This window comes from Columba livia, chromosome 8 (assembly GCF_036013475.1).
Source record: "Columba livia isolate bColLiv1 breed racing homer chromosome 8, bColLiv1.pat.W.v2, whole genome shotgun sequence".
NCBI classification, from domain to species: Eukaryota; Metazoa; Chordata; class Aves; order Columbiformes; family Columbidae; genus Columba; species Columba livia.
The window spans coordinates 22,628,807-22,653,312 of record NC_088609.1 but is presented as its reverse complement, the minus strand read 5'-3'; the positions used below and the strand labels follow the sequence as shown (position 1 = coordinate 22,653,312).

Sequence of the window (24,506 nt, the reverse complement as noted above, 5' to 3'; positions counted from 1 at the left end):
GAAAGCATTTGTAACATGAAGGAAAGCTGTTCCAGACATATTTGTTTTGCTTCTATGCTTACAGCTAAACATTTTCTATATATTATCTAACCAAAAGATATTCTGAGCTATTGAAACATAGATTTATGAGCATTAGTATGCATTGCTAATCTATTACTCAGAATTATGCAAAGTCAGGTTTACCATATTTTTCTAGTGAATTCCCGTTCAAAAAGAACATTGAAAAATTATTTGAAAATTAACCTCCTAAATTATTCTATTGTATTTGTTAAAGTGACAAGATTTTAAAGAGAGCTCAGTCAAACAAGACAGCTAGAGAAGGCAGAGCTGCTAGTGCCCTGTGCTGTTTCAACATGCCCTATGCTAGAGGTGAACACTGAAAATCTCTTTAGTATAAACAGAAGGAGCAGTAAAACCAGTTGTAGCAAGGTAACATAAAAGAAGGTTTTGAGATTTGTAATTATATATGTCATGCTGCTTCTATGTCTTGGGTACTTACAAAATAATATTGAAGGTTAAAGTCATAATTTCAATAATGCCTGGTATACCATTTTTAGTCATTTATTCTACTTTGTCTTGCAATTTTTACTCAAGACACTTTTGTTCATGAGATTCAGCAAACTCATATTGCTATTTTAAAATATGAATATATAGTAAATTGAGCTGATATCAAGTAAACTGCTGTTGCAGTTTTTCTCATACAACGATACTGTGTATGGCAGAAACTTGCAGCACCGATTTCAGATTTACTAAGGTTCTTGGAAAACATCTAAGATAAAATACAGGTATTGAAGAATAAGTCTTCATAATTTAAGATTTTTTTGGTGAAGAGTACATGTATCATGTCAAATTTATTAAATGGCATCATTCTGTGATCTTGCTTCATTTAATTTATTAAACAGCCAAGTTGTTTGATGGTTTTCTGGACAGATGTCTAGAATTTGGTTCTATTTACATTTTTTAATTTCCTCTTCTAATTTAAGGGTGTTTTGAAAAGGAGGGACCAAATTCAAGGCGAGCTTGACTGCCGAGTTGATGCTTTAGCCAATAAAAAGACAGAAAAGGACCTGGTGAGTATGTACAGAGAGCTGAAATCTTCCAGGCTGATGCCTACAGAACACGCATCCTGGGAAGTGCGCTGTGTAACTGGATGCTGTCTCTGTAATTCTCATTCTGAAAAGGCTTGGCCTTTGTTGCTGTGCCTGCCAGGCACAGGCAGTCATGAGAAAGATGCAAAATTCAGTAGACGGGCTGCTGGAGCAAAGGACTGGTATTAGTGGGCAACCACAGTGTTTTGTCAACGCAGACTGTACCGCAGCATTATTTTTAGCATTTCTGTTTACTTCCACACTGGGAGTTAAAAGAAAGTAACACTTGCAGTGCTCTTGTAGCTGCTGCTTCACTGATGCAGGAGATGGAGTGGAGGTGGTTAGAATGAGCAAGGCTGCTCATCAAACTTATTTTACATAAAAAGTTCTGGATTCTGTTCTTCCAGGTTTCTGTCTTACCTGGCTGTGCCCAGAGATATTTTTTTACTTCCATTCATTCTAGTGAAGTCAGACCCTAGCTGGTAGCCCAAGGGGGCAGACATACCCCAAACATACCCCAGGGCTCAGGGGTCTATGAAAAGGAACTTCTGGGGTGGGTATTGGCATTTTTAAAATTTTCGATTGTTTAACTCTCCAGCCTAACTAATGTCCTTCTAGCACAGTGTTAACACAAAGTGCTATGCAGTGTAAATAATATATAAAAACGACTAAATAATAATAACTTTTTAGTACATCAAAGGAGGAAGTCCTTGACATTTCAGATACTTTTTAGCAGGGTTGTCGTAATTAGCTTTCATGTAAAGATGAGCTGCGTAGATAGTTTTTGGCACTTGAAATGCATATTTTTGTTTGATTTCTCGTCACTGAGCTGAATAAATAAGAATATATTACCACTGTCTGATATCTACGATGGCTATGGTATATTTTGTAACAATTTGCCTCTGTGTACTGCAGTGGGGCAGTAAGTAAATACCTCTAGTTTTGTTTTTTCCGGAAGTAGAAATTCTGTTTACTTCTGTCGTCCTCTCATTTCACAGCCTATTTATTTGTTCTCTAATCTGTTTTTGTCTCTGCTTTCTCTGCTGCTTCACCTGTCCTTTGTTCTTAGTTTACGTATGAGGTGTGTAGCTCTTAGAAGATGCCCGGAGGATGGTAAGCTGGAGAAGGCCCCAGGCTGGAACTGGGGTGGCAGTGGCAGGTCCCCGTGTCCCCAGGCTGCCTGGGAAGGGACTGGCGGAGCCATGGTGTTTTACTCTGGCAGCCCACCTGTGTCCCCAACACCCCATGCCACGGGTGTCCCACAGCCCGGCAGCACCCATCAGTTGCATTGCATGTAGAAGCACAGTATCTATAGTAAGAATTATCCTTATGGGTCCCTTCCAACTGGAGATATGCTATGACTCTAAGAATTTATTCTGCCAGAAAGGAGTGCTGTGCATCGTTGTATAAGTTATTTGTATGCAGCTAGTAATATCAACTTTTTAACACTATACCCCTTTTAATCAGTTCCTCCCATTTGTGTGGTTTGTTGGCAACATGCTAAAAACAGTTGTGTTTGCACAGAGCGATTCAGTAATGAATTGCAACTTCATACAGCTTGTCTAGCAGCTCGTCTTACTGCTGTCCACCATAAAGAAGAGAAGTCCTCACACAAGGTGCATGCACTCTCTTTTCCTGATCTGTCGCAGACAAAAAGGAACATATTTCCTTTAGCACAGTATTGACCATACCATATTGATTTGATATTGACAGTGGGTTACTGCATAATGAGATATTTATACTTGCTTCCAGTAATGTTTTGAGATCAGTTTGCTCAACTGGTCTTTTTTTACTGTTTCTGCGTTTCCAAAACTGTGTTTACAGTTTTGGTAAAAGCCTTTGGACAGTGTGATTATCCAGGTGCTCAGATCTTCGTTTTATCTTTCCAACACCTCTATTTCTTATTCATTTGAAAAAAAATCCTCTTTCTGAGAGCCTGATTCTCCTTGCCGTCACATAAGAGCAGAAAAGCAGATGTCTGATAGTCTAATCAGATCATAAAATCCTGTGTTCTCTAATTGAGTGGCAGCTGTATCCTGAAGAGTTTTTCTTAATTAGAAGTTGAAGGCTTTTTCTATTAAATGATAGTTTGGCCACAGAGAATGGTGTAGTGCTATTTTTAACCATTCAAGTACCTCCTAATAGTTACTTCAATCAGTTTTTTACTGTGTTTTAATTTTTATTATGTATTCAAATATTTTTCTGGCATTTCTAACCAGACTGATTTCACAAGAAAAGATGGTCGTAACATAGGTACTGTTATTTGCATTGGTATCAAACCCTTACTTTGGATGTATTTGCACATTTCTATTCCTAAGCAGAACTCATGTAGCTTATAATCATCTCATAGATGTCAGATTGAACTTGTCAGTGCAATCTAGTAGCCAGAAATTCCACTGACAATGAGTGGCATGAACTCTAATCTAATTTGAAGTACATTTCCACCATAGATAAGGAATCCCAGACTGTCATTCGAGCTGATAAAAGGCTGTGAGATCTTTAGCACTGGTCATGGCAAAAATTAGATGACTTAACAAACAGGAGGTTATACAGCAGGAGAAGGCAAAACATGCCCAAGGTGAGTGCAGCTGAAATAGTCTGGAAGCGCAAATTAAGCCTGAAGAGATGTCAGTCTCATTGGCTGGGAAAAACACTTTATTGAGCCATGCCATGCCACCAGGCTTTTAGAAAGCTGCATGTGATGCTGCTAAAAAGGTAAAACCTTGTCTCTCACTCCAAAATGTAGTCCACGAAGAAGGCAGTTGTTCAGGGCATGGAAGGTTTGAAGTCTGTGATTTTGGAGGCAGGCTCTGACAGATGCTTGGGAGGACTTTGGTGTCCTCCTTATCCAGACCTTTCTTACCTCCAGAGCTCTGGCTGTGAAGATGTTGGAGTTAGTGGCTCCATCTCTCCCATGCTCCATTCTGCAGGCATATACACATCCACGCGACTGCATCCCTCTGTGGTGTGCAAGTTTTTAACCATTTTGGTACTGCCACTAGTGCTAACAGCACTTCTAACAAAAGGTTGATTTAATGTGCTCTGACAGAACCAGATGAGTGTTAAATGCTAACTTAAAAATTCTGTGTTCAGGCTTTAAACTAAGTAGTGCAGAGACAAAGTGCTGAATGTATCATATTCAGAACATATCTTATGTTTTAACTCTTGGCTAAAAAGGGTTACTATCACTAAGCTGTAGGATTAATTGATGTAGCAGACAGAAATTCATGCTATTTTGTATAGTGAGGTAGCATAAAATGCTGTGTCACTTACCAGGTAATTTGGCTATTGGGCCAAGTCTCTTTGTGCACAGGTCCGCTGCTCATGTCTGGTAGCGCTCTGCCCTCGCACTGTCTGGCTCCCACCTCCCTGTCCCCTGGTCCAATATCTGATGAGCGCTGTGCTGGCCTTCTCTGGGGATCACTGGTGTGAGATTTAATTTATCACACTAGCTGCCTCGGTGAGATCAATGTAAGAAATTGGATTCAAAATAATACTTAATTTGCAGGATAAATTGTAGCAATTTATACCTTGTAACAGAGGAACATACTGGGTAGGTGTTTTTCAAAAGACCAAGCCATTTTTGCTTGATTTCTGCTGTCATGGCAGCTGCAGAGGATGGCATTTTTGTTTATTTTCAGTTGTGAAAAAGTAGATTTTAAACCTCTCTATTTGAGATGAAGAAGTGTGGCATAATGCTGGTTTTAAACCTTAAGTCCAATCCTTGCCTTGATGCAACACAGTTTCTTTTGGGCTTTAGAGGGTGATGTTTAAATTGCATATCCAGGCAGGGATGAAGAACAGAATCTGCCTGACCACATCAAGTTGTGACTACCCCGTGGAAGAAATTTGCAGTTCCTAGAAAAGGCAAGACAAAAACAAACTGTAAAATAAATGTCTTAAAGATATGAAGAAAAATATAATGGGAAGCTGCTGCAGCCAGGACTTTTAGGTGGGAGAAGTGTGTAGCCTACCTCATTCTTGGAATGAGGGACTTTTTTCTTGCAAAAGCAGAAAATGGATTCAACTACCTTTCCTACTCTAAATCACCTACAGATATTCACTGCTTTCAGTATTCTGTGTGCATTCATTTTTGGTACTTGAAGAAAAGGCAATTAAGTTGCAACATATCCAAGATACTGAATCCAGCTACCTGTAATTCCATTGAAGGTAATGTCCTCACGTTTAAACTTTTGATTAACCTTTTAATATTGAACACAGTATTGGTAGTTGAAATTACCCTTGTCCATAGTTTGATTACTATTCTGACTAGATAATTGAACCTGGGATTTTCAGTAAAACAGGAAGAATATTTTGCATTTTGTTCTTGATTAATAACCAGTATTCCTTTAATCTAGAAGTGTGGCAGGGAAAATCAGTATAGAAATGGAGTCCAACTAAAAATGTTTATTTATCTGTGTATCATGGAATGTGGAGAAAATTCATTCAGATGAGCTCTTAAGAGGTAAAGGATTCTAGGATGTCAAACTGAATTGGGATCTGAGATTTGTGAATTAAGTGCTGGGCTCAGGTTCTGTGACCATTTCAGGCAGTGCTGCTCAGTTCGTGTCCGCTGGTGGCTGTGGCACTGGAACACTGTCCTCCCTGCACGGTTCAAGCTGGGGGCTTTGCACCAAGAATTTCCACATCCTGCTTGGAATTCTGACGTTTCTGCATTCTGCCAATAGTGTAAGCATTCCTTCAAAATCCTGGAATCTTGAAGTTCATATCAATGAAAGTATGAGCTCTGCAGAGAGCACAAGGAGCTATCCAACTCTACGGGAGAGTCGTAGGAGGAGAAAACAATTTGTCTGATGGCAGAATGCAAGGAAGAAGAGGAAGGTGTATGGGGCCTGAGTTGCAATGGAAAGAAACTTTTCCTGCTTGATGTTTCTTATGGGTGGTGTTCTGCCTGACCTCCCTCTGCTGCAGACAGTCCCTGTGCAGTCCCAGCAGAGGAATTTGTGCTGTAGTGGCAGCAGATGTACCTCATTCTGTGACTGGGTGCCAGCCAGAACTCTCACAGCTGATTAGTAAATGACAGTAGGTAAAACAATTATTGAGAGGACTAGAAGACTCATTAAAGAGAGGGCCTGCGTCCACTTATTCATTCCCATTAACTGAAAAGTCACTTTGTGCATCTACAGTAATTAGAAGCAAATAACGTCTGTGGAGTAGCCCTCAAGGTCTTTGATCGTGGATCACTGTGAAAGAGTTTCTTCTCTGCGGAAGTCCTTTGGTTTAATTTATTTCTCTGCTTCTGTATATCTCTCTCCCTCATGTGGTCAGAGGTTAGTTCCACAAGAAAAGATGGCAAGGTGGCAAGAGATCAGAAAGTTTGTGCTTTTGATTTCTGCTGTCTTCTCCTCATTCTAGTTTCTCTTGAGGTTATTGAAGGTTTTGTCAGGGTTTTCTCAGTTTTTCTGACCAAATCTAATTTGTAGAGTTGATTCAGTAAAGTCCTCTGTATTTTCCTTCTTAGATGCACTACTCTCAAGTGCCAGTGAAGAGTTGCCAGAGTCTGTAACTTCTCAGCCAATAAAAATATCTTCAGCAATACTTTAATTCAGGTCTAGAATTTCTTAATATTTCAGAAATTGTACTGTTAATTAAGAATAAAATTTAAATTTGTCCTTGGGGGAGGCTTTTCTGTGCTAAGTTGAATACCAACCTCGGCTCTGCAGTTCTGCTTGTCTGCACTACAATCACTTGATTTCAATCACTTTTGAAATGGTGGTTTACTAATATTTTTTAATGTTTACAATTCATATTTAGTTCTCAGAAGAGATTGGGAAACTTGAAGACAAAGTCGAATGTGCCAATAATGCTCTGAAAGCAGATTGGGACAGGTGGAAGCAAAACATGCAGTGTGACATGAGATCAACGTTCACTAATGTGGCTGAGAATAATCTCCATTATTATGAAGAGGTAAAACACTTTCTCATTGCAATGTTATTTTTTCATTGATTATTTCAACGGAGAAGTCCATGGGTTGTCTGTAAAGAGGAATTTTTGCAGTATAGTTCAAACCTTTGTTAACTTCAGAATCAGTTTTTGCAGGAAGAGGGAGGCAGTTGTCCTTAATTTGACACATTTCAAGCAAAATGTATTTTGTGCCCAAGTGGCTGATCCTGAGTTCATCATCGACAGAGGGCACTCTTGTTTTACTAACCACACCAATTTGGAACGTATTTTTCGGTTCAACATCAGCTGCTGTATTTCAGTTTGGAAACCTTTTGCTGTAACTGCATGAAGGAGCCCTCTGGAAAGCTCCAACTTGGATAAATGATCCTATATGAGGAAAACGTTTAAATGTGATTCCATGTCAGACAACTCATTCAGGAAGTCCTCATTGTTACTTCTCTGAGGAACTGTCTACCACAAAATAATCAGATTTTACAAGGATAAAGAACAATACAATTTTGAGAAGTCAATATGAAAAGCTTATTGCACTTTTTTAAAACAAAACAATGCTGCAAGTGTATACAATTAAGAAACAGAATCTTTTTATAACTGAAACTTCCTACTTTAGCAAGAAAGAAAAGTGGTTGAAATTAGATTTTTATTTTCAACTCAAATGCCACAGCTAATATTTTCTGTAAGAATTCCCTTTTACAATAATATATACTAAGAAAGAGACCTTTAAAACATATTACAATATACGTTAAACAGTCTGTGCTGTTTCTTCATGGCCAAGACACTGAATGAAGTGAACATTTGGAAAATATCCCAGATATCCTGAATTTTTTAAAAGACTTTCTCCTTATTTTGTGAAAAAAATGGAATGCACTAAGCCATCTATTACTCATAAATTAGCAATTTTCACAGATATATGTTGATATCTGTAACTTCCAATCCTGTGTTCTGAACTTTTTATGGATTGCCCGTTAGCCAATGACAGTGTCCTGATTTTAGAGATCATTTTGTTAAAATGTAATTGAAAAGACAGAGCTCTTGATAATCAAGTCTAATTAATTAACATACAGACTGTGAGATGCATGGACATTGACAATCTGTTGTTACATATTAAGATCAAAATATTTTCTGAAATCAGGCAGCAAGCTTTTGGCATCCTCTCACATTTTCTTTAGTTATTAATGATCCCTGACTTCTATATCAGCAATACGTATGTTAAAACTATGCTAAATACCTCAGAATATTTTGTTAATGAATGATTAGCTAGATTAAAACACAAAAATAATTCTTTGGCTCTCTTTCCTATCTAGAAGAAGATTTTGCTGAATTAGAATTTTAATTCAGAATGCCAAAGCTCGTACTGTACATGAAATTACTATAATTAAGTCACAAAGTGCAGAAAATCGTTCAGCTATCTCTGTAACTGCCAGTGGTTCTTCTTAAATAGCCTCTGAAATACTGAACAAATTGGTTTATACTGAGACATTATTCTTTGTTGGTGCTTTTTTTGAATATTGAATTCTGTATAAAAGGTTTTTGCTGTTAATATCTCGGTAGATCTAATTTTAGAAGAAAACAGCTTATCTTACTACAGCAGCTGCAATAATAGAAAACATTGTGCTGACTGTATCCCTCCTTGTTTGCAAAGCGAGGGCTTACCAATTCTTTTTCCTGTTTTATCAGAAAATCACTATCTTAATTCTGGCATTCGAGACAAATTGATGAAATTAATATTTAGATTGGGAGTTCTGATCCAAAATAGGCATGTTTATTTGAGACCTGTGATTAACGCTGATGGTTAATTATCGGAGAAATTATTACTGTGGGAGGCCCTGATATTACAAACTACAGGTGCGTAAGGCACTCCTGACAGCAGCAGAAGCAGCAGCCCTGGCACCTGCTTTCGCTGTTAGAAAGTGAACTTCAGGAAGGGAATCCCAGAAACCTGATAATCAGAAGATGAGTTTTATGCTTTGAGTAGTAAGAAAATTCCTACCTTAAGGATAGTATTGTGAGTCTCTACTCATTAAACTAGTCGACAAACACAGTGCCTGTTACGGTGTTTTTCACTTGTTCAGTCACGTTCTCTCACATGCTCAAAGTTAAATTACTTGTTCATGCTTTTGATACACCATTTGATGCTTCCTAAGCCTTTCAATACTGTAGCACCCCTTATCTTATTTCTTGCCTTTTGTTTTTCCCCAAGCATGTTCTGTTTTTCCCCTCCAGTTAAACTCCTATTCTGCCTCTCCATGAGCAGCATCCCATTCCTTTCTACACAGCAGCATTTTGCTCCTCATTATTCCCCAGTCTTGCTGACTCCATTCCCCAGGCACACAACCCAAGCAGGGTCATTCCTGTGAGTGGCCATTCTCTGCATCCCTGAAATTTCTGACAGCTACAGAGTAACAAGATACAGACACCTCATGTTTTCTGGTGGCTTTTGCAATAGAAATCCAGTCCTTCAAGGCTGGATAAAACTAAAAACGTTGTGGTCAAGTACAACATAGCAGTGTGTCAAAGTATACTTGAATTTCTAAAATGTTATTTCCTCTTCACCCACCACAGTATGAGGAAGGAGTATGACCTTACATTTGTTTGGGTTTTTCCATAACTGTAGTTGCCCAAGGACTCTGCTGTCAACTTGTCAAGCATCACTTCGCTAGCATAAAGGAGTATGTCTCCCTTATGCTGAATTAAAGTTCATGTACCATGAAGTGTTACATGTAATTTAAAGTGTTACCTGTAATTATGTTTCTCTGAATTTACTACTTCAAAACAAGTAGAGCTATTTCTGTAGCCTTCCAGTTTATTAACTATCTACATTTAATATACTTGAAAAAGAATGGTTCCTTTGTTTCTAAGCTGTGGAATCACCAGTCTCTTTGTGTCTCTCAATGCGCTAATTAAAGCCCAGTGTTGCAAATTTACAGGGTGCTCCGATGCAGGCCTGTGAGAATGAAGGCTTTCCTGTGCTCATGTACAAGCTATGTTATAATACATTTAAATACATTGTCATTTAGGAACCAAGAATTACCGTGACTGACCAGTCGTTTGGAATTGCTGTAGCTGGTCTCAAGAGTTCACACAGTTCTCTACTTCCTTTTCTCTGCTTCTGGAAAATAGTGGGATACATGCTTAAGTCTCTCTGTATTCCACAAAGGCTTAAAGCTGGTAACATACTGCATTAATAATGACTGTAAATGCATTGCTAAAATAGGGAAGATTTTCTGAAAAAAAAATATGAAAAGGTTTTAATATTTTAAAATTCAGAACTTTACTCCTATTTCTGAAGTAAATACCATTGATTTGTCTGTCTTACAGAAAAAAAGTTCTTGAATGAAGCGTGTGTTAGCACCGTACCATTTATTTTATTCCTTCTGCCCATGGCTGAGGTGTGACACTATTGTCTGAACCCTGGGCCAGCAGAGGTACCGCCGAACACCTGAAATCACAAGCTGCCCGCAGGGTGGAACTGAGGCTGAAGTAGCTGATTGTCACCAGGAGTATTCTCATTAAGTTAGGTATAGACATTCTGCAGAGCCCTAAGGATGCAGCATTACTAAAACCAAAACAAGATACAGAGTTGGTGGTAGTGGTGGTATTTAGCCAGCATGTCCAAAGTGTTCTGGTACAATTTAGCAAAACCAAACCAGGCAATGTTGAACTCCATAGCCCTTAGACATTTACTAATTTTTTCCTTTTGTTTTTCTCATGTGTTTACTATAGTCTCTAGGATATTGCCATCATCAATGAAAAAGAAACTCTGTCATTTTCCTCAGCAAAGAACTTTGTTAGTGTTTTCTATTTAGAAAAAGCACCATAATAGGTGGCTAGATTTTGCAACCTGATCCAAAGACTAGTTAGACCTTATATTTGGCTTTCTGCTGCTCATGAGGCGCTCTAGTAAAGGCAGGAAGATTGTGTTTGTCTCATAATGTAGGATGATATTTAATTAGTTTTGGCATTGAAAGAACATGTTTTTTATTGTGTGTGGATGAGCTTTTGTTTTAAAGCATAGCCTCTAATTTTATTTTTCTCGTGTCAAACTAATCCTGTTAAACCTTTGCAGCTTAATCAGATAAAAAGCTAAAGTTATCTTTGTTATAGTGAGATTCTTGTTGGCATTGACATGCCTTACTCTTTTCCAAAAATATAAATAATTTCCTGATTTTCTTAACTATTACAAGCATAATTTAGTCTCTTTCTGTGACCTACATTGTTGTATCGGCATAAATTGATCCAAAATATTTATTAGTGCAAAACAATACTCCTTCCCCATTACTGCTACTTCCCTCTAACTCCAAAGCCCTTATGTACCTCTCTACCTAGTAAAAGCTGTAGAAAATAAATGAGATTTGTGGTTTGCCCTAGAGGGCTCTGCAGTGATGCATTTAAGTAGTCATTTGGTTGCATAGCAAAAAGCGAGCTGCTCATGCATGGTGATCACATCCTACCTCGGCAGTGCCTGGGAATTTCGCTAACGAACTTCATGTGATTTTCAAAAGTTCCCACATGGCTGAGCCAGTTTGTCTCTGAGAATGTCACTTCAAAGCCAGGATCCATCTTTGAACCCTCATTCACTTCAACCATAAGAATGTATTTTATATACTTTTAGGAAAACTTTTTTTTAATAGTGGGAATCACTATTTCTGTGCACTCTAGTATTTGTTTCCTTGCACCCAGAAACTATGAAAGTATTTTTTGTCTCTCTCTGAGACACACACAGGACTTGATTTTCAGATTCTGCTCTAGAAAATGCCATCAGAAATGATATATTTAAGGTATCAACCGTGGAAAACAGGGAACTGGAACAGAAAAACACATGGCATGCGACACACTGCTGCTATCATCCCTACTACACATCCTATTTTTATATCTCCTTTTTAGTTAGATATGCAATTGTACTATATAAAAACCTTTTTGCTGTTTTTTCTAAAAATGATGTTGCAGAATAGATGTGTGACCTGCAGTAGTAATCAGTATATTTTAGGCAAAGTAGCCTTATTTAAGCTCTTGCTATTTTCTTTTGTATATGTAGGCTCTTTTATATCTTCCACCAGGCTTTTACAAGTAATTGGATTATGAATTTCAATCCTATGCATGCACATTTAATTTCCTGGGTTTGGTTTTTCTTTTTTTTTCTTTTCCTTGCTTTTCCTTGCTTTTTGAAAGCTGACTGATCCTCTGTTTAGATCTCCATTATCAACCTCCCAGGAGAATGAAGTAAAATCATTCTGTAATAATATTGAAGTATACATCACTAACAAAATGTCGTTTATGCAGTTCATGCTTCACAATACAAAAAAGCTTGAGCCTAAGGCACAGAGACCTAGTTTTGTTTTGATATGGTTAATTATAAAACTTGTCAGCTGTAGCGGCACTGTGATGTCTGACAGTGAAATGAGCCACCATTGCTCTTACATTTTGGAAAATGTGGGGTTTTTATATAAACGAGGCTAAATTAAAAACTGAGTAATTTGTGTAACTGAAAAAAATGCTTTGCATCTTCGTCTGGAAAGACTTCAGTAGATTGTATCTATCTGGTTAGGCAACATATTGTGATTGTATTTTAACACGTGCAGTTTGGCTCACTGTTGCAAAGATAACAGAAAGCCATTTTTACATTTCAGCCAGTGCAGATATATGTAGTTTAATTCACTTTACTGAAATTATAGAATGACAAAACATGGAGATACATGGTATAAGTTAAACTGTGGTTCAGAAAATAAATGTCAGTCATTGCCAACAAAAGACTCTTCAGGACACAGTGATCGTTTCCTCTCCCACACCTAGAGAAACCCTGGGAAAACAGCTGTTCCTGGCAGTCTTCTAGGACGGGTAATCCAGACTGGGCTCTAGCAAACAGAAATCTGAGTCCGAGCACCACAGCAAAGACACATTGTGAGCAGCTGCCTCATTGACATTTTAAAACCAAGATGCCACCTTCCAGCTCAGGCATCTCAGATAGACGCAGCTGCCAACAGTGGCATGCGAAGTCGGGGAGAATCTAATGATCAAACCTTAAAGGCTTTATACAAAATGTCAAAAAGACCTTTTAAGTCAGAAATCAGTTTGTAGCACTTGCAGGTCACTCTTCATGCTAGCACTATTTCCACTGTTTCTCCCTGATTTTATATTTACCATTTCAAACTAACATTTCTGCAAAAAGCCAATGAAGAAAGCAGATTTCCACATGAATCTTATCCTGTTATTCCTCTCTTCTCACAGCAATTCAAACCTTAGATGTGCTCTGAACAGCAGCATAATGCGTGCAAAAGCAGCAGGAGTTAGTTGGGGATTTTTGTCAGTAAGATCAGAAAAGAAAGACTGAGGGAGTAGATTAATGGTTTCCATAGTCTAGGGCACAATATATGAATTACAGGAACAGTCTCTAATATGCCTGATTACAACTAAGAACCTATGCAGAAATAAATTCCTGTGTACTTTTTTCTCTGTGGTCTCTTAGGTCAGTTGGCTGTTTTAACCTCTCACATTATCTTGCACACCCATGTCTTCTACTGTTTAATGTTTTTGGGAACGTAATCAGTGCTGACTTTTGTTTGTTTTCTCATGTTACTTTTGTGACTCCTAATTTTATGGGTATCCCTGGTTCTGTGTCCTTGTGTCATCATGGATTCTCCGAACTCTGCTCATCCTGTGCATCTTCTTCATTTTGCTCTTTGAGCTTATACTTTAAGATTATTCATGACTATCAGATCCTCCCACTCGTCTGCTTGCATGTAGATATGCAATAATACCAGGACCTAGGCTCTTCAATGTAATATGATTAAATCTACATATTTAATGGTAGAGTTTTGAAGTCATTCACTAGACAAGCCTAATAAGACAGTTAGGTGGCTGTGGGTTCAAGCAGCACGGATACTAGTGTATTTTCCCTGTCTCCTAAGCAATGACAGATGGCTGCTAGATATTTCATTGTAGCTGGGCATAGCAAATTACTGTGGCTTGAATAGCTTATGGCAAAAGTTTTCACTTAGGAACTGATGCTGCTTTCAGGGTACTGATTTAATTCAAAGTTCAGATAAATGGAGTATGCTGTCAAGGTTTTAATATAAAAGAAGATCATTCCTGAGAAGTTTCAGAAGACTTATTTATAGTCAGTATTTAAGATTCTTCATGAAAAACCTGTCTACAGTGAGTAATAAATAAGCTGCATTGTCAAGAGTAATAGGTATGCATGTATAAGTCAAGATTTTATTAGAACATTTAAATTTCAAGGGTTTTTTTCAACGTCATCAAAACAATAAAATTCATATATTAATTTGCCTGCCCTGTTCTAATGACAGACTTGAAACAGTAGAAACCTGGTACTTTGGGTAACAAGCATCAGCACACTAGGGGTTACCTAGTGTAGCCTTGCCATGACTGTCAACACTAATCTATAATTTATAATGGTTTGCCAAGCTGCCAATACTCATTTAAGTCAAATTGAACTGAAAGCATTTGGGGATTTTTTTTTCATTTTACTGCCTACAGTCTTGGTGCTTCCAATTAAAAAAAAAAAAAAAAAGTTTTTACAATTATAAATACATTTTTCCATGAGGAGAGAAATGCTGCTTTTTGTAAGGATGACAATTTCCCTACCCCCTACCCCTGCTTTTCTGGTCCTGTTTCTTTCTCATTACTCAGGGGAAAAGTGAATTCTCTGTATGTTTAGAAAAAAAAAAAAGGTTTAATTTAACCCGGAAAGAAAATTGGATATACAATAGGAACCCACAGAGATTACAAGGGAACTGTGCCTAACAGCACACTTTCTGTTTGCAAGTGATCTTTGCCTGTAACTAAAGGGAGAGATTAAAGAAGAGCATAATTAATGTTAGCATCTTCCATGCTCACACATACAATTACGATGCTCACACTGTGTGCTTGTCATTATGTAAAAGTGACCTTTACAGCTCACTCAGCATGTTGGCTAACATTTTGCATATCACTGAGCTGCCTAGGAAACCATATTCTGCTCTTACCATAGTCCCACAAAAGCAGCTTGTGACAATGCGTATTTATTCTGCTATTTTTTTTCCTTCTTTTTCTCCTTGGCTACCAGTTTTTCAGAAATCTATCTGCTATATTCATATGTATCTGTGTTTTTTTTTAAGTGCCTTGCTACGTGGGAGTCCTTCCTAGCATCTCAAACAGTGGATCTTCACGTGGAAGAAGATTCTTAAGAGAGGCCTTGAGTAATATCTCTGCTTGATCTCTGCCTTTTCCATGAAGTGTCTCCCAACCAAAGAAGTGCTTTATATGACATCAGATACATTATTAAATTTAACCGTTAAAACTCAATGAAATACAGGAAACCAGCTTATTTAAAACTCAGGTATTCTAGTCCTGAAATACATTTTGGAACATGCCATATATTGCTTTATATTGCTTAGCTGTGATTTTACATATTTTTATGCAAGTGTTTGCATACAATTGTTTTCATAAATATTGCGTAATTTGGATATAAACTATTTTAAATATGTAAAAATAGCTCCATTTTAATAAAAAGTTTAATAAGGAAAGCTTATCTTCATTCTGTATCCTAGTCTTTAAGAAGCATTTTGGTATTTTGGAGTGCTTGTTATGTTCTCTTTGTAATTCCTGTACCTGTAAAATTACCTGGCCTAGTCTTCAAGGAGGATTATTTTAATAGATTGTACTAGTCACCCGATGGCAATGTGGTATGGAAAGACGCCAAACATGTTCTGTGAGATTAATGCTGCTGAAAGTACTGTTAATTCAGTTTCCAGTTTTCAGCATTTACATGTCTTTTAAACACCTTCAATTTGACATTTTTTAAAGGATACAGAAAAAACAGACAGTTCGTAGAACAGACTGTTTCTACAATGATACAGCATTAGTTGCAGCACTGATCCTGCCAACACAAGAGCTTCCATTTGCAGTGTGCAGGATCAAACCTTTCACTCCCATGGCTGACCCCTCTGTAATCCTTAACTTCCTCCCTCTTTGGATAGCCAGCATGGAAGAGAAAGGGATAAGAAAGGAAAAGAGAGTTTTGCATTAAAATCACGAGCTGATTCACTCATGCAATATGCATTAAAGTGTTCCCGTCATTGAATTATTCCACCCAAAAGGTCTGTCAGTCTGCACTTGTAATTCCTGCAGTTGTTCTCCCTGCTAGTTAAGGTCTGAGCAAGCCTAAATCTGAATACAGAAAGAATGAGGTGCAGGAATCGGAGGCTGCCTAACCACAGCTCTGGTCTTGCAGAACAGCAGAGCTTCTGCCCTCACCTTCCCCTTTTGTGGTGGTAATTTGTGACCTTGCTCTTGTCAGTCGCCTTATGGCTGTGGGGCGTCAGTTCCTGGGCACAGGCTGCACCTGGGTGGATGTGGACCTGTCCAAGCTGGATGAGTTATTTTGTGGCTTCGATCTTAAGAAATTTAGCTTGCAAGTGAGACCTGTAATACCAGCAGGGCCTTGTCAGCAATGCAGGACTGCTCTTATGCTGCCCCCATGCAGTATTTATGAAAGCTCAGCTCTTTTATTTCAGCTATAAAATAGCAGTTAAGATGCCTCTGCGATAGTGCAGGGAGCAGCAGGCAGCAGGCATCTCACCTGCGTGCGTGCCAGGCGCAGGCAGCGCGGTGCCACGGGCTGTGCCGCCGTGTCCCGGCCAGCGGTGCACATGAGGCATGGTAGAACAACGTGCTGGACTATGCTCTTTCCCCGTTGTATCCTTCCTGCTTCCTGGTTTCTTTAACATCAGAGCTTCTATCAATGTGCTTAACAGCCCGCAATGCCTTTCCCTGAACTTTTAGTATTTACCATTCTGAATATCCATTGATTCCACAATCAAATAATTTTGTGATTTCCTAAAGCAGCTACTCAATAATTTCAGCTAATGCCCCCTGCCTCTTAAATTGTGAGGAGATGAGGAATTGTTTCCTATTTGTCTTCCTCAAGCCCCTCAGGAATTTACAGACTCGTAATGTGTCTTCCAAGTGCTGTTACTTTTCCCAGAGGAAAACCTGTAGCTTAATATCATCATGTACAAAAGGCATTTCACATCTGTGCGCATTGTTTGCTTTTCTCTATATTTTCTAGTTCTGCTGCAACTGGTGTTCAAAATGCAGGCACACTAAAAATGTACATATTGTCATAATTATGCTTCCATTTTTTTAATCATTCTTTCCTACTAATTCCTAATCTTTTTTTTTAAAGTACTACTGAATGCTGAGCTGCCATTCCATAGAACTGTCCACTAACATTAAGAGCTATTCTGAAGGTTACTAAATAATTTAATTTCCATCAGTGTGTATATATAGGAGAATTGGCTTTTCCCCAGTGAGCATGAATTTGCATTTATTAATACTCAATTTTGCCTGCTGTTTTTAGCTCCAAATCTCAGTAGTGTATGGTCTTATAAACAGGATTCTAACATGACAGACAGCAGTAACACGCTGAATACCAGATAAGTGAAAGTTCAAGCAATTGAGCTTGAACAGGCTTACCTAGAAGGATATGAACATTTAAGTGCTACCAAAAATTAAGTACTGAGCCTTTGCTTTAGGCTCCTCTGAGAAAATGTAACGGCTGGTTAGCTGAGATGGGGAATGCCAACAGGCATTGGATGGGGAATGCCAGTAGGCATTGCACTGATTTTACCTGTTTGTTCTGCTGGAGCAGAAAGCTGCTTTCTCGGGCATTCAGAAATTAGAAGCACCATTGGAGTTTTTGCATCCTTGGTAAAAATGTGGGCTGCGGTTCATTATGTTAATGATTTATTTTAATTTATTTTCCTCTTTAGCTAGACCATAACTGGGGAGGGGAAAACTTTAGTAATCAGTTATACAGAGGCTTTCTTGTGACCATGTTGTTATTTTTGTGATTTTCTAGTAGCACTATCATCATAATGCAAAACCAAGGTCTATTCCTTAAGCGCAATCAAATGTCATTCTTTTTGTGTCATGCAAATACTTTGGGAAATTATAATTTTAGAAAGTATATTGTGTACTTAGACTCATTTCCAAAGATTTTTCTTTCATGGAGGCTCACCTTCCTTAGGCTAATACTTAGAAAGTGCTTAAACTATTCAATTACTCAAGATCATTCTGCCTGTTTTTACTGGATTTTTGTTCTGCTGTTTTCAGATTATTTTTCTACAGTTTGTTAGAGCCCAACCACTTTAAATAATTCCTGAAGTGCCAGAAGTCTGACTAGGAATTCAGCTTTCAGCTGCTTACAGCTAAGAGCTTCTGTCTGGAGGCCTCAACTTTCTTCTGGAGATTTGGAGACTGAAAATAATTAAACACTTAAAAGGCAAATCTGATCTTCAAGAAAAGAAACCAGTGTAAAAACAATGCAATGTTTTAGTGTATCTGTCTGCAGAGAGCATGAAACAGCTCTGAGTGATATAAAGTCTCCCATTCAGTTCTGTGTGGCTTTTGTTACCAAATACTATGTGAGATCACTTTAAAAACAACATTAGTGTTTTACGGTAAAACAGAAAATTCAAACTGTGCCTGCCATTTCCTTGCTAGACAATCACCACCCGTACAACACAGAACTGGCACAGTTTATCAGCTTACCCAGGCAGGCAGAGAAAACATGGCCGAGTGTGTTTTCTCGGCCCAGCAACTCCATTTTTCGCAGGGATGCCCTTTCTGCCCAATGCCAGAGACGGGACTATTGGCGGGTAGTCATGAGTTACTGGTTGAGTACTTCTGAAGTGCCCATTGCAGCATTTTGAATTTACGTACAGCTGCTTAGAAAGCACAAGTCAGATAAATACTTAAAAGAAAGAAAGGAGGTGTCCTTTTGCTCAGAGTTCATTCTGCAAGCCCCAGCTCCTGGCTAACCACAAGCAGCTCCCTCAGAAGTGTGGCTGCACAGTGCATGGGGCTGCAAGGGTTGGTCATTCTGGTCCATGCCTTGGCCATAAAGAAGAAACAATTCCAAGACAGAAGAAAAGGTCAGGTGTTGAGAAGATGCTGCCTCTTCATAAGTTAGTGGTTCGTACCTAAGACTCTTGAATTAGACTGAAAACACTTATAAAGACAAAAAAACCCACAACAACCAACATACAAAAAGCTTCTCAGCTACCTAACAGAAGCTGTTCCCAGCACAGATTGCTGCTGGTAACAAAGGTAAAACAGAGATGGCTTGTACAGGAAAGACATCAGTGGCTCTAAGCACTGAATTATATTAAATGGTTGCCTGGTACAGACTCCGTCACTTGAAAAGTGATCTGTGGCAAGACTTGTGTCCAGAGAAAAAGGAAATAAATACAGGCATAAAAAACCAGCTGCTGGTCCCTGCTACTATCAGCCTGCACCCAAAGTAGTGACTTTTCAGAAAGATTTGGGCTTTATATATTGAAGTTATTTCATTTGCCTGATAGCTATGGGCAGGATTTCACTGATACCATCACTAAAATAAAGATAATGCTGACATAAATGAATCATGAGACCAACCTTCCAGCAGGTGCTTTGCAGGCCAGGAGGAATATCAAGGGGTTTTCTTTCTTATGCACACATCACATTTTAATATTACATGTCAGCACTGCCCACTACATTGCACCAACAGTCCCTTGCAGCTTTATGAAGAATGGATGAGGGCAGAGGTGTATGCAATAGGCTTCTCTGATATGTTTTAGGTTTACTAAAAAAGAAAATGGCTAAATAAACATTTTCTGACAAATGGAGGAGCCCCACCTGCTATCTGACTCGAGTGACCAGAGGATCAAATTGTAGCCTTAGCAGAGAGCACTTGGGACAGCAAAAATTTCATAAAACCCTGCACAGCTTTGAAGCTTTTACTGTGTGAAATGAGCTGTGGATGGGCTTTCTCTTACCTTGACTCCAGCCCCATCACTGTCGTGGAGAGATCCCACAGAGGCAGCTTATTGAATACAGAGTGACTAAGAGAAATGTTGGCCAACAAACTGAACCTTAAACTTCTTCAAGAAACCTCCTGCGTTGCTTTTCCAAGCTGCAGCACTGCAGTGCAGCCCCACTGCAGGCAGCGGCTCTGCCTCGCTGCCGGGAACACAGGGCAACAGCTCATCCTGAAAGGGACAGCCACAAACTTTCAGTGGATTTGGGGGGGTTTGAGGACCTGAAAAGTGAAGGTACATCCTGGTTTAGGTAAGATACACAATAAAAGAAATGCAGAAGTGTAAAAAGATGTCCTTGTTTAAAATATAATCAGAAAAACTATCATAAAACATTGTATTAGTTTTCCTACAGGCAAAAAGCCGTACTTTGAGGTTTAAAATTTTTTATCTAGACTGTGAAATGACAGCAGGAGTAATTTCTGTGATAATTGTATTGCTTAGCAGGTTAGTTAAAGAATAAGCATTATTATGTCTGCATTAATAATTAACCAAGAGTTGCCAGTAAGCCACTAATGGACAAAGCCAAACTAAGAAACTTCCTCAGAGTCAAGGCAGTGTTGATTACGTGGTGTGGGGAAGACTCACTCTGCTTTAAGTAATTGTTATAACACTATGACAGCTTAAAGAGCAACTGAATTGCCTTTTGAATTAACTTCCTTAATCAAAAATAAGTGGTGCCAATGTTATGGTGTGTTTTCTGTTTGTTTGTTTTTTTTTTTTACAAAAGCTAAACATCTCACCAGGCTCTTTTGCAAATGAAAAGAAGTAAGACGTTTATTTTTTTGTTTGTACTCTGGAATCGCATTCATTTAAATTATAAATTAGGCTTTCACCAGGAGGTAAAAAACCAGTATCTGTAACGAGAGCTGAGCAAGAAGTTCCGTATGTGTACAACTATCACCAAGCTCCTTGCTTCTAAGTGAAGAACTGTTTTTTCTCTCGGGCTCTGCATTGTTTGGCTGTTGGTTACAGGACAAAGCCAGAGTTGCTCTGAACATCAGCACCTCCTGCCCAGGAGCCTGGAGAATTGTGCTGAGCCCTTAAGGTTGGCAGCAACTACCTAAATGAGCATCAGCTCATTGGAGTTTCAGATTCAGTAATGCATTTTCATCTCTTTTTACAGCTTGATAACTTCAATATACACAGCGCAAGAGTCCAAAGTTTCTATCTAGTAAAAGCAAAAGAGGGGAGTTTATGAGGAGCCCTTTCAACCTGAAAAGTATTCTGTGAGTCTATGAAATAAAGTGAAAATTGAGAGTAATTCTATGAAGAGAAAGAAGACTATTGCAGGAATTTAGTACATCCTCTCCTGCTTTTGTCTACCAGTAATACCTTTTTCAATAAACAAAAAAATCCTGGCAGATACTCTGCTGACATAAAAGCAAGGCTAAAGCAAGGTTAGAGAAAGATTTGTAATTGGGTTTGAGAGAAAAGAGCTAAGTGAGAATAGCTCTTTAGAGACTATGTTTTCATTCCATAACAGGACAGTTCAAACTTTATAAACAGATTAATTGTGACAGCTTAACATAGTAAAGTCAGTTGTTCAATATTTATTGGTGCCTTCCAGCGTGTTGCTTTATTCCTGCGACTGCACGTATTTTGCTACCATCTCACTGTGGGGAAGAAAAATAATCAAGAAATGTAAAAGAGGAGGTGCAAAAGCAGAAAAAGCAACTAATTTAAATTTTCTGTGGTTATGTTTGTGCGTTATGGCACAGAGTTGTTAAAAGAATTTAAAAATATTACATAAATACAGTCATGTCTCATTTTGTCACATATGAGTACAGCAAATGAAGAAATACACTTCTGCTGAAGACTGAACCTGGAACCCTTTTTTTATATTAGCCTTTTCTTCATTTCCGAGTTTGTGCTGAAGCAGAGAAACTCTCAGTACAGACCAGCATCAGCCCTATCCAGAATATCTAATACAGAAAGGCAGTACTGGGTCAAACCAGCAAGTCTTAGCCAGATTCTTTCAACCAAGCTAGAAAATGCCATTCCCTATCTGGCTAAAATGCAGAGATGCCAATAGAAGACGTTCTCTGATTTTTATTTCTTTTTTTCCCCTTTCTGTAAAAGCCGTGAAGCTCCTTCCTGCAGGTCCCACCCTGGTTCTTGCCCTCTAGCTGAGCACCTCTCCCAGGTTTCATAGGGGCTTTCACAGCCACATTAGGAGGGGTACGCAGTCCCGAGGGAGGAGCTGGCACAGAGCCGGGCACACGTGGGGGACAGGTCACCCTGGTTGTCCCAGCCACAGCACTGCCCCAGTGCTGAGAGAGATGCTGAGGAGCACATCGTTACTCAAAAGAGATTCTGGGAGTGGTACAAAGATAACTGTCATCTGTCACTCAGATTGCAGTCTATACATAGATTTCAGAATATAGAAGATCCAAAAATAGTACAGAAGGAAAAAAATACCTTGGATACAATTAGGATACTTGCTTTCATGATTTAAATTGTATTTAGCTTAGTTTTTAACCCTTAACTCAAAATGTTCCTGTTCTTACTTTATATGGCTTGCTACCAACACCAAATGTATATTGCATGTGAAAGTTTTGAGGGTTGCTATGGGAATTCTGGCTCCACTGCTCAGAAAGTCATTGTCGGCAACTTGACAAAGCTGATCAGTGTTATTGCTATATATGTTTGTCTGCCTTTAGAAGCATTTGTCTTATAGATGACCTTTATGGAAAACAATACTATTTCATATCTGCCCTTTAATATGTCCTCTCGTTTATCAAAAATATTTATTCAGAACAAATAAACTGCAAGGCTGGAAAGATTTTCATTGGGAGTCCCTCACCAATAACACAGATCCAGATGCTAGATTGTTCTAATTCATTATTTGTGGTACAGCTATTTTATAGTGAGGATGTAGGAACACATGCATAACTCCATAAAACAGCCAGCGCAGTGCCACATGGCACAGCCATGTGCCCAAAGAGCTGGCAGCTGACATTTAGCTCACTCATCTGTGTGGAGAGCTGCTCAGTGCAAGGAACATTTCAGTATTAATTTTAGTTTTTCAAATATGTGACATCAGTTCAGAGCAGAATTGAGCTCCCTGAGTAATTCTAAGTAATTCTAACCATGCAAATGTATCAATATGGTGCCTCTTGTGTCTTAGTCTCTTCATTCGTTGTGGAATACGTGAATATTCCCAATGTGATTGCTGACCAGAATCCATGGAAATTAATGAAAAGACCAAAGACTGTGTTCAGCTGTTCTAATATGAAGTCTCCCAATTAATCGCCATTCTAATTATTAATAATATTTGGGAAAAAAAATTGCTCATTAAAAAGGAATTGGAACAGAAAAATATAATCAGTATATTAACTTATATTTGGTAGTGACCACAGTGTTTCTGCCATTTCTTTCTAAAAGGCTGGGGGGTGGTTTGGGGTGAGAGGGGGGGGAGAGCATTTTCCATTGTCTGATCTTAAGTATCTCAGCTGTTCTCCAGCAGCAGCAACATGTGTTTAGAAGGGAAGCAATAAAGCCTTAATTATAGGGCAGTATAACAGCTACAAATGCACATTCTAGTGCTACATGTTCTTCAGAAGGATGTAATCAATTCACGCTGCTTTTGAATGATGTTTCATATTGTGATCTTGTAAACAGATCTTAAAATAGCCAGCTTATAAGAAAGCTAAATCTGTATAATTAGGAAAGCTTTTCTTTTTTTCCCAAATTAATCCCAAAAGAAAAGTGGGAGAATGGAGGTACAGCAGCTTTGATTTTGAACCCCCTACTGAAGTAAAAGAATGATAATAATTTGAAAGTTGGTTTTGTTTTGGTGTTTTTTTAAGAAAAATGTACAGCCATTAAACAATATACGCAACTAAATGTGGTATGTCAGAGATTAACTTAACATAGTGTTTCTGTAATGCTGAATCACTGTAAATTAGTTCAGATAGTGAACAGTGACACGTTGTTTTAGATTTCAGCAACAAAACAAGAAAACAGAGTTGACAGAATTCAGCATTTTCAGAATTTGTTTTGTACTATATCATTTAAGGAGTGGCCAGTGGCTTCTGCTCCACACCGTGAGGGTGAGGTCCTCTTGAAAGCTCAGATCTCTTGTGAATGGAATTGTAATCCTGGGTTTTAAACATGGCACCATCTGAGGCTGAAAATGTACCATCCAGGGGAAAACTAAAATAATGTTTCATCACAGCAGATTTTGAGAACAGCAGCAAACCCCTTGCCATGGAGATGCAACTATAGTGTATCCAGAGCATATTTAATCCTTTGGGATTAATTTTGAAGAAGCTGGGATTAATGGATAAATCTCCATTCCAGTGTCTGTAGCTTTGAACTATGGTGAACTACGGTGTCATAAGAAAGAAAATCCTCATATGCATGTAAGGTAATTAAAGTTGCTCAGTGAAATACAAACAAACAAAAACCATAAACAAACAAAACTCCCCAACATTTTAGAGGATCCTGTAGCTGAGTAAAGTCTAAGGGAGTTACACCAGCCCTTTGCCCAGCCCTTTTGCAGAGACATGGCCACTGAATGCAGGGGCTAAATGTTGGTGAATGTGGAACAGCTCTACCCACGAGCCAAAGTAGCACAAAATGCTATTGAACCAACTTTCAGCTGCTGAGCTTGGTTTTGGGTTGTAATCCCTCTCTC

General features: G+C 38.6%; 2 protein-coding genes across 2 annotated transcripts in view; one reads left to right on the top strand and one right to left on the bottom strand.

Moving 5' to 3' along the window:
* The window catches only part of SNX7 (sorting nexin 7), a 29,487-nt gene extending 13,950 nt beyond the window's left edge, over positions 1-15,537 (top strand). The window contains exons 7-9 of the mRNA XM_065072585.1: positions 984-1,070; positions 6,864-7,016; positions 15,125-15,537. Of these exons, the coding sequence (XP_064928657.1) occupies positions 984-1,070; positions 6,864-7,016; positions 15,125-15,193 (309 nt within the window). The 3' untranslated portion in view covers positions 15,194-15,537. The remainder of the gene's footprint in view (positions 1-983; positions 1,071-6,863; positions 7,017-15,124) is intronic.
* The window catches only part of PLPPR5 (phospholipid phosphatase related 5), a 111,010-nt gene continuing 91,093 nt past the window's right edge, over positions 4,590-24,506 (bottom strand). Inside the window, exons 9-10 of the mRNA XM_065072586.1 lie at positions 10,052-10,119; positions 4,590-7,379 (exon numbers count right to left, since the gene is read on the bottom strand). Coding sequence (XP_064928658.1) covers positions 7,295-7,379; positions 10,052-10,119 — 153 coding nt within the window. The 3' untranslated portion in view covers positions 4,590-7,294. The remainder of the gene's footprint in view (positions 7,380-10,051; positions 10,120-24,506) is intronic.